This window comes from Enhydra lutris, unplaced genomic scaffold, assembly GCF_002288905.1.
Source record: "Enhydra lutris kenyoni isolate GAN:26980312 unplaced genomic scaffold, ASM228890v2 scaffoldscaffold39, whole genome shotgun sequence".
NCBI lineage: Eukaryota > Metazoa > Chordata > Mammalia > Carnivora > Mustelidae > Enhydra > Enhydra lutris.
Genome location: NW_019154123.1, coordinates 25,009,809 through 25,026,682, shown reverse-complemented (window position 1 = coordinate 25,026,682; position 16,874 = coordinate 25,009,809). Strand labels below are relative to the sequence as shown.

The 16,874-nt window shown below is 34.6% G+C and overlaps 1 protein-coding gene across 2 annotated transcripts in view; it reads right to left on the bottom strand.

The window, feature by feature from the left end:
* Nucleotides 1–16,874, bottom strand: part of LOC111155050 (SEC22 homolog A, vesicle trafficking protein) — a 66,521-nt gene that overhangs the window by 35,673 nt on the left and 13,974 nt on the right. For both annotated transcript variants that reach the window (XM_022515076.1, XM_022515077.1), the window contains exons 3-4: nt 12,746–12,909; nt 11,202–11,396 (exon numbers count right to left, since the gene is read on the bottom strand). In XM_022515076.1, coding sequence (XP_022370784.1) covers nt 11,202–11,396; nt 12,746–12,909 — 359 coding nt within the window. The remainder of the gene's footprint in view (nt 1–11,201; nt 11,397–12,745; nt 12,910–16,874) is intronic.

Here is a 16,874-nt window from a genome sequence, read left to right as displayed (position 1 = left end):
GACCTAAAAGAAGAAAGATACAAATTCACAAATATAGTCAGAGTTCACCACCACCTTCTCAATAACTGAGAGTCTACAGAAAATCAGAAAGGATATGAAAGATTTGAACATTATCATCAACTTGATCTAAATGACATTTATAGAGGTCCACCCTACAATCATAGAATACACATTCTTCTCAACACAGAACACAGAAAAATGGCCAAGATAGAACATAATCTGGGAGAGTAAAACAAGTTTCAATAAACTTAAAAGAATTAGAATCATACAAAGTTTGGTATCTGACCACAATGGAGTTAAGTTATAAATCAAGAAAGGAAGGATATCTGGAAAAATCTCTAAATTCTTAAAACTATGTAACACATTTCTAAACAATCCGTGGATCATAAAAGAAACTAAAAGGGAAATTAAAAAGCATTTTAAATAGTATGAAAGTGAAAATACAAATATATTAAACTTTATGAATGTAGCTAAAGCAGTATTTATAGGAAAATATATACTATTAAATGCCTATTTAAAAAGAAGATCTCAAATAAAAATATAACCTCCACATTTTTTTTAAATAACCTCAACTTCTGCCTCAAGAACCTAGAGAAAGAAGAGTAAATTAAACCCTAAGTGAGAAGACAGGAAGTAGTACAAATCAGATCATAAATCAATGAAATAAAAAAAAATAAATAAAAAGTTCAATGAAACCAAAAGCTGGTTCTTTAAGAAAATCAATAAAAATGCTAAGCTCTAATAAAAATGATCAGGAGAAAGAAGCAAAAGACAAAAATTTCCAATATCAGAAATGAGAATGATTGTATCACTGCAATTCTACAGATATTAAAGGGATAAGAGAGTATTAACTTATGCCCCAAAGTTCATTAACTTAGGCAAGATGAACAGTTTCCTTCAAAAAAATCAAACTACTAAAACTCACTCAAGAAACAGATAACTTGAACATTCATCAAAGGAATTGGTTTGTAGTTAAAAACCTTTCCACAAAGAAAACCAGACGCTCAAAAAGTTTCACGATACTGAACAAAGAAGAAATAAAAATTCTACAGAAACATTTTCAAAAAAAAAATGGAAGAAAATATATCTCCCAATCTATTCTGAGACCAATGTTAATCTGATAGCAAAACCAGACAAAAACATTACAAAAAAGGAAAACTATAAACAAACTATAAACCAATTCCCACATGAAAACATATATAAAATTTTTAAATGTTAGCAAATTGAATCTCACAATATATAAAAAGGATATTATAACCAAGTGGGGTTTATCACAGAAATGCAAGGTTGGTTTAACATTTGGAAAGCAATCAATGTAATTTGCCACATAATGACTTTAAAAAGAAAAATCATACAATCATTTCAATAAATATAGACAAAGTAACACAATGTAACTTTCATTTCTGATACAAACCATACATCAAACTGGGAATATAAAAGCATTTTATCAACTGGATAAAAAAAAGCATTTACATAAACCCTAAGGTGACATCATATTTAACCATGAAAGACTGAATGCTTTCCCTGCTAAGATCAGGAACACAAGGATAGCCACTCTTGCCATTTCATTTTTTCAGTATATTTTTGTTAAGCACAGAATCCACATTTGTAGTTATTTTCTTTTAACCGTCAGAAGATACCTAAATGGTCTTCTGGCTTCCATGACTCCTAGGAGACCAGGGGTGGGTGGGTGGGGGTGTGTGTGTGTGTGTGTGTGTGTAATGGTTTGTGTTCTTGTAATTCAAGTGCCCGGTGATTTATGCCTGGTTACTTCACTGGTTACCATTCTATTTTCAAAATATTATTGTAGATACAATTTGAAGCTTATGTGACTATTCCCTTTAGGAAACACGTTTGTTTGCTTCTGCCAGTATATTTGGAGCATAGCACCGTGGAATTCACTCAATCCAATTTTAGAGACCAATATGATTCAAAACTAAGCTGCAGTCCTCCTAAGACTGTCTACTTCATACTCCTGCCTACCTATTTTCCTAGAGTGCCAACATCTAAAGCCCAAACCCAAAGCTGGGGTGGAGGCTTGTGGACCCTACTTTCTAAACCCTGTCTCCCTAGTCTTGAGTGGCTGTCACAACTGTTCCCTCCAGTATGGTAAAAGCCCCTAAAGAAAAAATAGCTCCAAACATTAAGCTCATCTCCATAGGCCTCCATCCTTTTCTATATCCCAGTAATTCTTAATCTTGTTGGATATCCAAAGACTTCAGGAAGATTATATTTTAAATTCTGTATCATATCAGACCTATATATATATACATATTTTTTTTACCTACATATTCTATAGAATATATACATTCTACTCACCTTTCCTACATGTATTTTGTGGAACTATTGGTCTGAATTGCCTACTCAATCACTACTGGAAGAAGTCTTGAAAGTAATAACTCTCTCATTAATTACTGATTTAAAAAATTGAAATATAATCTGAATACAATAAAATTCGCCCTTTAAAAGTATATAATTCAGGGGCACCTGGGGGAGCACAATTGGTTAAGCATCCAACTCTTGATTTTGGCTCAGGCCATGATCTCAGGGTTGTGAGATCTACCTCCACATCAGGCCCTGTACTGAGCATGGAGCCTGCTTAAGATTCTCTCTCTCCCTCTCCCTCTGCCCTGCTCCTACTTGCAAACACACATGCACATTCTCTAAAAATAAAAGTATATAATTAAAAAGAGTTTTAATATTTATAGAATTGTGCAATCATTATCTAATTCCACAATCTCCATCACCTCAAAAAGAAATCTCATAAGTATTAGTAGTCACTGCCTAATTCCCTGTACCTCTCCAGCTCCTGTCAACCATTAGGCTACTTTCTGTCTCTATGGGTTTGCCTATTCTGAACACTTTGTATAAATGAAACTGTAAATATATGGCCTCTTGTATCTGGCTTCTCTCATTTAGCATAATGTTTTTAAGGTTCATCCATGTTGTATCATGCACCAATACTTCATTCCTTTTTAACTCCTTAATATTCAGATGCATGTATACACCATATTTTGTTAATTCATTCATCAGATGATGGATGTTTGCATTATTTCAACTTCTTGGCTTCTATGAATCATAGTGCTAAAAATATTCACGTACAGATTTTTATTCAGACTTATTTTTTTTTTTATTAAAGTTTTTTTTTTTAAGATTTTTTATTTATTTATTTGACAGACAGAGATCACAGGTAGGTGGAGAGGCAGCCAGAGAGAGAGGAAGGGAAGCAGGCTCCCCGCTGAGCAGAGAGCCCGATGCGGGGCTCGATGCGGGGCTCGATCCCAGAACCCTGGGATCACGACCCGAGCTTAAGGCAGAGGCTTTAACCCACTGAGCCACCCAGGCGCCCCAAGACTTACATTTTCAAATCACAATTTTCAAGGATGAGAATTGTGAGGTCATGTGGTAACTATATTTACCTTTTTAAGGAACTTCCACAGTATTTTCCAAAGCAGCTCACCATTTTGCAACACTAGCAGCATTACAGGAGCATTCCAATTTCTCCATATCTTTGCTAATACTTTACTACTTTATAAAACTACAGCCATCCTAGTGGGTGTGAAGTGGTATCTCCTTATCATTTGCTTTCCATTCCATGATGACTAATAAGGTGGAGCATCTTTTCATGTGTTATTTAGCCAGTTGCACATTTTCATAGAAGTATCTATTCAAATCCTTTTCTCATTTAAAAACTGATTATCTTTTTATTGTTATTATTGTTACTTATATATTCTGGATACAAATCCCTTAGGAAATATATGATTTTCTGTGGATTATCTTCAATTTATTGATAGTGTCTGTTAAAAAACAAAATTTTTAACTTTGGGGGCATCTGGATGGTTCAGTCAGTTAAGCATTAAGTGTCTGACTCTTGGTCTCAGAGTTGTGAGTTCAAGCCCTGCACTGGGCTCCACACTGACCATGAAGCCTACTTTTAAAAAAAAAATTTTTTTTTAAGATTTTATTTATTTATTTGACAGACAGAGATCACAAGTAGGCAGAGAGGCAGGCAGAGAGAGAGAGGGGGAAGCAGGCTCCCCACTGAGCGGAGAACCCAACACGGGGACTCTTTCCCAGGACTCTGGGATCATGACCTGAGCTGAAAGCAGAGGCTTTAACCCACTGAGCCACGCAGGCACTCCACCTAAAAAAAAAAAATTTTTTTTTTTAATTTTTTAAATTTATCTTCAGCGTAACAGAATTCATTGTTTTTGCACCATACCCAGTGCTCCATGCAATCTGTGCCCTCTCCAATACCCACCACCTGGTTCCCCCAACCTCCCACCCCCGGCCCCTTCAAAACCCTCAGATTGTTTTTCAGAGTCCATAATCTCTCATGGTTCACCTCCCCTTCCAATTTCCCTCAACTCCCTTCTCCTCTCCATCTCCCCTTGCCCTCCATGCTATTTGTTATGCTCCACAAATAAGTGAAACCATATGATAATTGACTCTCTCTGCTTGGTTTATTTCACTCAGCATAATCTCTTCCAGTCCTGTCCATGTTGCTACAAAAGTTGGGTATTCATCCTTTCTGATGGAGGCATAATACTCCATACTGTATATGGACCACATCTTCCTTATCCATTCGTCCACTGAAGGGCATCTTGGTTCTTTCCACAATTTGGTGACCGTGGCCATTGCTGCTATAAACATTGGGGTACAGATGGCCCTTCTTTTCACTACATCTGTATCTTTGGGGTAAATACCCAGTAGTGCAATTGCAGGGTCATAGGGAAGCTCTATTTTTAATTTCTTGAGGAATCTCCACACTGTTCTCCAAAGTGGCTGTACCAACTTGCATTCCCACCAACAGTGTAAGAGGGTTCCCTGTTCTCCACATCCCCTCCAACACATGGTGTTTCCTGTCTTGCTAATTTTGGCCATTCTAAGTGGTGTAAGGTGGTATCTCAATGTGGTTTTAATTTGAATCTCCCTGATGGCTAGTGATGATGAACATTTTTTCCTGTGTCTGATAGCCATTTGTATGTCTTCATTGGAGAAGTGTCTGTTCATATCTTCTGCCCATTTTTTTATATGATTGTCTGTTTTGTGTGTGTTGAGTTTGAGGAGTTCTTTATAGATCCTGGATATCAACCTTTTGTCTGTACTGTCATTTGCAAATATCTTCTCCCATTCCGTGGGTTGCCTCTTTGTTTTGTTGACTGTTTCCTTTGCTGTGCAGAAGCTTTTGATTTTGATGAAGTCCCAAAAGTTCATTTTTTAACTTTGATGAAGCCCACTTTAATTTTTTCTCTTGTGTTTTTGGTGTCAAGTCTAAAAAACCACTGTCTAATACAAAGTCACAAAGATTTTACATCTATGTTTTCTTCTAAAAGTTGTATAGTTTTAGTGGTTAAATTTAAGTCTTTGGTCCATTTTTAGTTTTTTAAATTTTTAAGGTAGGGGTCCAACTTCATTCTTTTGCAAGTGGATATCCACTTGTCCCATCATCATTTGTTGAAAAGTCTATTCTTTCACCACTCTCTTGGCATCCCTATTAAAAATTAACTGACTATAAAGTAAGGGTTCATTTCTGCTTGGAAGTGTGAATCCTTCATTTTTATTCTTTTTCAAGATTATTTTGACTATTTTGACCTGTGGTATTTCCAAATAAATGTTAGGATCAGCTTGTCAATTTCTGCCAAAAAAAAAAAACAGCTGAAATTTTCAGAGATTTTGCTGAATCTATACGTAAGTTGGAGAAGTACAGCCAGTTTTAACAATATTGTCTTCTATGAACATTGGACGACTTGCCATTAATTTAGGTTTTCTAAATTTCTTTCTATGTTTTGTAGTTTTCATTGTAAGGAATTTTCTTTCTTTTAAATTGCAAACAATACAAAGTATAATCTGTCTTGTTTCATCTAGTAGTTGCTAGGATTTTCTTAATTTCATTTTCAGATTGTTCATTACTGGTATATAGAACATAAATGATTTTTGTATATTGATCTTGTATCCTGCAACCTTGCTAAAGATGTTGGGTTTTAATAGTTTTTTTTAGTGGAATCTTTAGGATTTTCTATATTTAAGATCATGTTATATATGAAGTTATTTTAATTCTCCCTTTGCAATCAGATGCTTTTTTTTTTTTTTTCCTTTTCCTTGCTCAACTGCTCTATCTAAAACCTCAGATACTACTTTGAATAGAACTAGCGAGGAGTGCCTGGGTGGTGCAGTCAGTTAAGCATCTGACTCTTGGTTTCAGCTTGGGTCTAATCTCACAGTCATGAGGATCAAGCCCAGTTTTGGGATTCACACTCATCAAGAGTCTGCTTGAGTTTCTCTCTCCCTCTGCCCCCCAACCACATTGGCTTTTGCTCTCTCAAATAAATACATCTTAAAAAAAAAAAAAAACTACTAAGAACAGACATTGCTGTCTTGTTCCTGATCTTAGGAGAAAGCATCAATCTTTCACCATTACATCTGAGTACAGCTTGGGTTTTCTGCAGATGATCACACTGAACAAGTTTCTATTCCTAGTTTGCTGGGTATTTTTAATAATGAAAGACTGTTGGGACTTCTTAAAAATGCTTTTTCTTTATCTACTGAGATGACCATGAGATTGTTTTTTATTCTGTTGATATTGTATATATTAATTGATTTTCAGATGTTAAACCAACCCTGCATTCCTGGATTAATCCCACTTGGTCACAGTATATAGTAATTTTTATGTGGCTGGATTTGGTCTGCTGGCTTTTTTTTTTTTTTTTTTTTTTTTTTGAGGACTGTGGTCCATATTCATATGAGATATTATTAGTCTGTAGTTTTCTTTTCTTGTGATGTCTTTATCTAGTTTTGTATTAGGATAATACTGGCCTCAAAGAATGGGTTGAAAAGTTTTCCCTCTCTTCCATTTTTTGGAAGAGTTTCTAAAGAACTGGTTAATTCTTAAACTGGTAAAATTCTCCAGTGAAGCCATTTCAAACTAGGGTTTTCTTTGTCAATGGTTTCTTTTTTTCTCCTTTTTGTTTTTTTAAAGATTTTTATTTTTAAGTAATCTCTACACCCAAAAGAGTCCCATTCACCCATTTAGCCAGCCAGGAACCCCTGTCAGTAGTTTCTCTCTTTCTCCCCACCCCCCCCTTTTTTTTAACTATTTCCTTTCTGGAATTTTTTTTTTTTTTAAGATTTAATTTATTTGACAGAGAAGAGTGGGCACACACAAGCAAGGGAAAAAGCAGAGGGAGAGGGAGAAGCAGGCTCTTGTCTGAGCATGGAGCCCAATGCAGGGCTTGATCCCAAGACCCCAGATATTGACCTGAGCCAAAAGCAGATTTTTAACTGACTGAACCACCCAAGCAACCCGGTAGTTTCTTATTAGTAATTTAATCCCTATTTTGGATACAGTTTATTTACTTCTTCTTGAGTCCGTTTTAGTAATTTGTGTATCTCTAAGAATATGCCCATTTCATCAAAGTAGTCTAATTCATCAGCACACAACTGTTCAGTGTTCCTTTAAAATTCTTTATTTTGTATTGTAAGATCAGTAGAAATGTCCTTTCATTTCTGATTCTAGTAATTTCTTTTTTCTCGGTCAATCTAGCTAAAGGATTGTTAATTTTATCTTTTCAAAGAACCAGTTTTTGGTTTTATTGATTTTTCTCTATTCTTCTATTTTCTATTTAATTTTCATTTCATAATCTTGATTATTTCCTTCCTCTTTATTTTAGGTTTAATTTGCTTTTTTTTCTATTATCTTTAGGCAGATCATTATTCATTTGAGATCTTCTTTAAAAAAAAAAAAAGGTATTCATAGCAATAAAATTTCCTCTAAGTACAACTTTAGCTGCATCTCAGATTTCGTTATATTGTGTCTTCATCTTCATTCATCTCCCAGTATAAATTCCCCTTTTGATTTCTTCTTTGACCCATTTATTATTCAGGAGTGTATTGTTTAATTTCCACATATTTGAGTTTTGCAAATTCTTTTGTTATTAACATCTAATTTCATTTCACTGCAGTTACAGAATATACTTTGTATTATTGTTAGCCTATTAAATTTATGAAGGTTTTGTATTTTAATGGCTTAGCATAAAGTCTACCCTACAGGAGAATGTTCCACATATGCTTAAGAATATATTTTCTAATGTTAACTGGAGTGTTCTATAGCTATTAGATTTAGTTGGTTTATGGCATTGTTCAAATCTTCTGTTCCCTTGTTTATCTTCTGCCTATTCTATCCATTATTGAAAGTTGGGTATTAAGTCTTCAACCATTACTGTTTAAGTGTCTATGTCTCCCTTCATTTCTGGCAGATTTTGTTTCACGTATTTGAGAGCTTTGTTGTTAAATGCACCTATATTTTTATAATTGTTACATGTTAATCAATTAACTTTTTATCATTATTATAAAATGTCCTTCTTTGTCTCTAGTAGCAAATTTTGTCCTAAAACCCGTTTTGTCTAGTATCAAAAAGCCGCTCCACCTCTCTTTCAGTTACTATTTGTATTATATGTTTTTTTTCCTTTAACTTTCAATCTATTTCTACCTTTTGATTTTTTTAATCCACTTTTATAATTTTCAACTTTTGACTGGAATGTTTCATCCACTCACATTTTTAAATCCAATCTCATTAATTATTGACAGTGATTTACATATGCCATTTTACTTATTTCTTTATGTGTTATGCCCTTTTTTGCTCTATTTCTCCTTCAGTCTATCATTGCATTAAATGAATGTTTTATACTGTAGCACTTTAATTTCTTTAATGATTTTCACTATTTTTTTAAGTGATTTACTTAGTGGCTACTCTAGGACTTCCCATATACGTCTTACCAGAAATAGCTTCATATTTATACTAACTTAATTCCAAAGAGCTATAGGAACATTACTCCTATAGAGCGCTATTCCTTTTCTTCCCTTTTTGTGGTATTGTTGTATACAAATTACATTTATAAACATTACAAATTGCTAACAATTATTACTTTACATAATTTTATGTCTTTTAGAGCAACTAAGAGGACAGCAATTTTTGTAAGTTTTATTAATATAAATTCTTATCACTTCTGGCTTTCTTCATTTGTTCCTGTGGATTCAAATTATCATCTGGAGTCATTTCTTTAGTCCAGTGAAGTTCTGCCCCCATCCACCTCCTGTGTGCTGTTATGAAAAATATATATTACATTTCTATACATTATAGGCCAACAATACATTAGTTTTATACACTTACTTTTTATATCAGTCAACAAAACAAAGAAGAAAAAAATGACTGTCTTATAATTACCTTTACTGTTGTTCTTTGATTTTGTTGGTGTGGATTCAAATTACTGTCTAGCTCACTCGTCAGCCTAAAGAATTTCCTTTAGTAATTCTTGTAATATGAGTCTGCCAGCAACAATTCTCTCAGCTTCTGCTATCTGCAAATGTCTTTATTTCACCTTATTTTTGAACGATAGCTGTGCTGGATAGAGGATTCTTGACTAATACTTTTTTCTTTCTTTGAGCATTTTGAACATGTTGTCCCACTGCCTCCTGATTGCCACTGTTTCTGTTGAGAAGTCAGCTGTTAATCTTACTGGGGCTCCCTTATAAGTGACAAGTTGTTTTTTTCTCTCACTGGTTTCAAGATTTTCTCATTGTCTTGATCTTCCAGATTTTTAATATGATTCATCTATTTGTGGACCTCTTGCATGGTTATTTGGAACTCAATGAGCTTCCTGGAGGAGTAATGTTGTTGAGTAAATCCGGAACCTTTTCACCCATTATTGCTTCAAATACTTTTTCTGCTCCTTTCCTTTTCTCCTCTCCTTCTGGTTCTCCCATCATGCATATACTGGTGTGCTTAAGTGCCCCATATTTTTGTGAGGTTCTGTTCTTTCTTCTTCCTTCTTTTTCCTCTGTTCTTTGGATTGGAAAATCTCTACTGATTTATCTTCAAATCTGCTAACTTTTGCTACTGTCAGTTCAATTCTACTGCTGAGCCTACTAGTAAATTTTTTATTTCAACTATATTGGTTTAATTCCAGAAGTTCCAGCTGGCTCTTTTTCTTTATAATTTCTATTTCTTTATTGATATTGTCTATTTGATACAACATCATTGTCATACCTTCCTTACTTCTTTAATCATGGTTTCCTTTAGTTCTCTGAACATAGTTACAATGGCTACTTCAAAGTCTTTGTTAAATCTGACATCTGATCACTCTTAAAGGCAGTTTCTATTACCTGCTTTCCCCCCCCTCATATATGGATTATACTTTCCTCTTCCTCCACACGTCTTATATTTTTTGTTGGAAACTGGACATTTTAGAAAACACATTGTAACAACTATGAGTACTGATCCACTTCCTCTCCTGGGGCTTGCTACTGGTATTTGCCTGTTTTTGTATTTGTTTCCTGAATGACTGGATTATTTTACTAAAATTTGCATCCCCCTTTCTCCCATAATTTGAATTAATCAACTGAAGAAATGTGTTCGGTCCTGAATGCCACATTTGAAGAATACTAACAAACTAAAGCACACACAGAAGCAGCTTCCAGGATGGGGAGGGTTTCAAAATGTCACAGAACAAAAGGCTAAGGAAACTGATTATATCTGCAATTGATCAGAGTAATAGGATAGAAAGAACACAGAACTGCTGATTTCAAAGTTCTGAAGTGCTACTCTGGCATAGCTGACAAGCGGAGAAAAAGTCAGAGAACTTAGACAAACAAGTTGGAATTACATGGAATTTTTTAAACAAGCAATTCAACAATGACATATGCTACCTTATACAATAATGAGGTTTCCATTTTTAAACAGATTCTCTACTGTCACAACTGTTGAATATGGTATTTCTTGTTTGGGAGGGTAGGTTTGGGTAGATAATCCCATTTTCTATAATAATCAAGAAACCTGGCCTTGAATGTAGCCATTCTGATATAATGCAAAACACTTACATGTACATAAATATATATTACAAATTAACAATTATTCACTTCTTGAAAACAAATTATAAAGAAATATTTAAGAAACAATTAAGAAAAATTCTTAAACATGTCCCTAGCAGAGTTCCTCTGAGATTGCTATTTAAAGTATTCTCCTGATTAGTCACATATCTGGTAGATTACCGTGTAAACTACTGGGAGAATTACTTTAAATTTCTACATTCTCTCATGTACTTGCTTTAAAATATTAGAATAAAGTAATTAATTTACAAGAGTTACTCAGTTCTTACAAAAGTTTTTTTTAATGAAATAGTTTGTAACTGAGATCCATAACTCACCAGAAGAAATCTTACCAGCACCTTTATAGTCAATAGAAAATGCAGATGTGACTCCATTGGCCGACCCCAGTTCACACATGGAAATTTGATAAGGGGGCCTCAACTTGATTTCCATCTGCATGTCAGACAGATTTATCTTTGTTGAAAGAGACCTGGGATTATTATATCGCTGCTTGGTCCTCTGAATGAAGTTATCTATGCAAAATAAAAATAAATTTCCTTGCAGTCATTTGTTAATTAATTTAAGAGTGTGATATTTATAGAATAAATTCTGCAGATCAACAGTTTAATTTTTTTGTCCAAAAACTACTAAATCTGGGGCGCCTGGGTGGCTCAGTTGGTTAAGCAACTGCCTTCAGCTCAGGTCACGATCCCGGAGTCCCAGGATCAAGTCCCATATGGGGCTCCCATCTCCAAGGGCAGTCTGCTTCTCCCTCTGACCTTCTCGCCTCTCATGTTCTCTCTCACTGTCTCTCTCTCTCAAATAAATAAATAAAATCTTAAAAAAAAAAAAAAAAACTACTCAATTTGTCATGGAATATTCAAATATTATTTGTGTTTAATAGTTTATATATCATGGAGTCATCAGTGTTTCACTCCAGAAATTATATTCTAGAAATAATTATAAATAAAATAAGGATTTAACACTTCATGACTGTGAGACTTTCTACTATAATATTCCCTTCAAGGAATTATGTTAAATTAAAAAACAAACAAAAAAAAAACAGCTTTAATTTTAAACCAAAGTCTTAATTTTTATATGGTTTCATCTCTCATAAAATATTAAGTCTGTCAGTGTTTACCAATTGTAATTACATAAGAACATATGCTGTAAGTTGCATATTCTTAAAAACCTGTTATATTTATTGCTTTCACCATTAGAATGTATATTTTAAACAATGAATTTAGTGAAATCAATAAAAGACACTTTCTAAATATCTTCTGATTTTACTTTCATTATTTACAACTTGGTTTTACTTTTTTCTCCTCATACACCAGGAGTCAAGCAAACTAATGCCCAGAAGCCAAAGTGAGCCTGCTGACTGCTTATGTAAATAAAGTTTTATTGGAATATAACTATACTCATTCATTTATGTATTGCCTATGGCTGCTTTCAAGCCACAGTGGCAGGGCTGAATAGTTGTGACAGAGACCATATGGTCCTTAAAGTTTAAAATATGTACTATCTGGTACTTTCCAGCAAATGTTTGCCAACCTCCGTTCTACATTAAGCAGACTATAAAAGATTATCACATAAACACAGAACTCTGAATCTCTGGCTTATAAATTTCGCATTGAGAGATTGTCCCCTCGGATTAATTCTTTGTGCCAATAATCACAATCCCCTCCACAGCCCAAACACAATTTTTTTCAAATGGGCCAAAAGAAGTTGCCATAATTTATTGACCATTTGTCAAGTTATTCTATCAAAAGCAAGGTAGCAAAATTTTCTGAGTTTTCCCCCTGGCCCCCAGTATTATATGAAAAATCATTTATGATTGGATAGACACAGGATAATGAAAAGAAAAAAATCAGGCCCTTACCAAATTCAATGAAACAGTATGGTCTGACAGCAGTATTTGTCTTCATCATGTTATAAGTAGTAATGAACTCCTTCTGAAGCTCATCCAGGAAAGAGAAGGCCAGAACATTTGGGTAATTTTCAGTGCACAACATCATGTAGCTCACTCCCAAAGAGCTAATAAAACTACAGTGTAAAAAACATTCGTGTTAAAATTTCAAATTAAATCAAGGTAATTTGTTGCTTCAAAAGACTGGTTCTATACACCATAAATTGCTGCTACAGTGGCAATGAAGATATTAACATTTATTATATATTCCAGCAAAAAAAATAAGGAAACCAAAATATAATACTACTTTCAGTTGCAGTTAAAAACAGCAGATAAAAAACTGGAATGTACCTACAGAAGGACACACACTACCATTCTAACACTTCAGTTATTTATCACTTGGGGTAGAAAACCGGCAAAGAATATACAAACATACCCCTGGGGCAAATAATATATGTTAATAAAAATAATTAATAAATTTTTAAAAAGGAATACACAAATATATAAGGATTACAGAGAGCTTAACATTTAACTATTCAACCTAGTGGGACTTAATCCTGTTTGAATCAAGAACTCTTGGGGCGCCTGGGTGGCTCAGTGGGTTAAAGTCTCTGCCTTCAGCTCAGGTCATGATCCCAGGGTCCTGGGATTGAGTCCCGCATCAGGCTCTCTGCTCGCGGGGAGCCTGCTTCCTCTCTCTCTGCCTGCCTCTCTGCCTACTTGCTATCTCTGTCAAATAAATAAATAAACTCTTAAAAAAAAAAAACCTCTTTAGAGATTCTGGTTAAAGTTATGGACACCGTCCTCAGAAAACTGTCCACACACACAACCTGCCACACAATTTCAGGTTGGTCACTGACCTCCTGATGTCATCCACTAATTCCAGAAATAAATCCTCTACTTCACAGAATAATGAAGTATGAACCACTGGTTAAATACGAGTAATTGAGGAGTTTGTAAGAACAAGTAAGTGGAGTAGAAAGGAGAACTCTTGCTTACAACAGAATGCTGAGTTCCAACTGGTAAATGTGTAGGTAGTGCTTAACTGGAAAAATCAGCATCTTTGCAACCAACACAGTAAAGACTGGATCAAGCAAGGACAATCAATGAATGGTAAATCCAGGTGGAAATTTTGGTGAGGAGCAGGAAATTTTGCATGATTTAAAAAATGTCTTCCCGGGGCGCCTGGGTGGCTCAGTGGGTTAAGCCGCTGCCTTCGGCTCAGGTCATGATCTCAGAGTCCTGGGATCGAGCCCCGCATCGGGCTCTCTGCTCTCTAGGGGAGCCTGCTTCCTCCTCTCTCTCTCTGCCTGCCTCTCTGCCTGCTTGTGATCTCTCTGTCAAATAAATAAATAAAATCTTTAAAAAAAAAAAAATGTCTTCCCGTGGATTACTTATTTGTGGCAAAGGGAAAATATTTATTATACAGCAGAAACTAGATAACATCTTGACTACTGAGTACTCTAACATTACTAATGAGGGGTAGATGGAATTCCTGTGCCTTCAGTTGTGATATCCTCAGAAAGACATATCAGCTATATAGTATTCTAGCCAAGAATGCATAATCTGATTCTAATCCTGAAAGAATATCAAAATGATCCACATTCTATTTTTTAAAGGGGGGGGCTATATTAAAAAATCTCAATGTTGTAAAGAAGAAATAAAGGTTGTAAAATGTTTCTGATCAAAGGAAGCTAAAGAGACAATACTAAATGCAATACCTAAACCTGATCTAGATCCTGAGCCAGAGAAGGGGAAAATGCTATTAAAGGACATCTCTGGGTCAACTGACAAAAATGGAAAACAGGCAGTAGATTCAAGTAGGATATCAATATTACTAGGGCTGGTATCTGTTCCATTGTTAAGAGAATACCCTTAATCTTAGAAAATACACCTCAAAGTAGTAAGGAATAAAGGGGCATGGTATTTTAAGCTTCTCTCAAATGATTCAGACAAAAATAAATCAGATAGGAAGATAAAAACGATAAACTAAATGGAGTAAAATGTTAACAAAAGGTGACTCTGGGAATAGGTATTATGTATTATCATTCTTATTTATTTAATTTTTCTCTAAGTTTGAAATTATTTCTAAATAACAAGTTAAAAAATTTTTTAAAACTTCTAATTAAGCACTGAACTGTTCAAATTAGCCATGTTCTCTTGAAAAAAAAATTCTAAACTGTATAACCCCTTAAAATAATCAGGGAATGGGACACAGATTAACCCTTCTTAGTGAATCCTCTAAACATTCTTTTATAGAACTGTCAATGTAGATCATCTAGATCAGGGACAGCAAACACAGCACAAAAGTTATTATCTCTCACTCCTGTGAAAGACACTGCTAATCTAGCATAGCAATCTTTATTGAACAAACCCAGATCCAAAATGGATTCCCCTCCCTTCTTTTTTCTCTAATAATGTAGAAGTAGAATTTATTATTTTAAATTTAATATGTAGAATATATTCACATGGTTCAAATTTTAAAAACAACAAAAAATCACTACCTCCACCCAAAGATACTCAATTCTCTGTCCCTCAAGCAACTCATGTTGTTATTTTTTTTTAAGTCATCTCCACATCCAACATGACAACCCCAAGATTAAGAGCCATATACTCCACTGACCAAGCCAGCCAGGCACCCCAACTCATGTTATTATTAAATTCTTATGTATCCTTCAGTGAGAGTTCATGGATGCCTCCCTTCCTCCTTTCTTTTTTCTCTCTCTCTTTCTTTCTTAAAAGACCATCCAATGCAGCCAAATGATATGGGGTTGGCACCTATTGATCACTTATTATTAATGGTGTGGAATATACTACCGGAAAAATTGTGCTGGTTTTACAGCTTCTGGAATAACCTGGAATTCTTTTTGAAGTTCACTTAATACAGTCATTTGATGCAATGTTTTTCAAACTGCAACTTGTGACCTATTAGGTCATAAAATTAGTATAAATTACATAAAGCATTTTCTTAAAAATTGAAATAGAACATAAAATATTGGAATGTATATTGTTTCACAAAACTTTTTAGTTTCCTAGTTGTATATAATGTTTACAAACTAAAATGTATCTCTTGGGAAGCCTCTGTGGCTCAGTCGGGGTCCTGGGATCGAGTCCCATGTCAGGCTCCTTGCTTAGTGGGGAGCCTGCTTCTCCCTCTGCCTGCAGCTCCCCCTGCTTGTTCTCTCTCTGACAAATAAATAAAATCTTTAAAAAAAATTTTAAAAAATAAAATATATCTCTTCTTATGAATCATAGTCAAAAAAGTTTAGCCATACATATTGCATTTTTCTATGAAATTAGTAACTAAATCAAAGGGCAAAGTATGTTTTTCCCAAACAATTTTCTCTTTCCAAAAACTCTTCACTATCATTACAAAAATTCTTTGACATGTCTTTAGCATTCAAACATACCCCCCAGTAACCTGGGGGATAAAACACAATTGGTGACTGCTTACCTCACACTCAAACACCCAAGTAGCTACCTAGGAATTGTTTTATTATCCTCCAAAAATATGATTGAAGCTTTTGAACTCGGACAAGTTTTTGTGTTATTTGTATTTCCATATTAATATAAAGTGAACCACAGACACATACGTGATTTTATCCCAGTTTCTCTTGCTTGCACTTAGTTAACTAGAGAATTATTTGTGAAATAAAGGGAAGCCTGTGTTTTTAAGATTATATGTCAGCATTTTCAGAGAGTCTTTCTTTCAAAGACTTTAGTTTACTATAATTATGTGATAGTCTCTGAAAAGGCCATAAGTACTCTATAGTATTATGGTTTTTCATAGTGAATTTAGTCTTATGCTATTGTCTTTCTTTGAAATGCAAAGCCAGTTTTCAACAGTACATACAAGCCTTCTGTTATCAAAAAACTTCTGGCTTTCAACTATCACAAAGACAAACTCAAAGACTCCCATCCTTTCACGGAGAATTTGTCATATGAAATAGTCTAAAGTCACTACAGGCATGCCGGTTTGTGCATGCATTAGCCTGTCCGTTAGATTCATTTAGCACACCTTTCACAGACAATCTGGCTGTTGTCCTTCTGCCTTGAGGAGGAGGAGGAGTAACAGCAGCAGGTACAGTTTACTGACCATTTA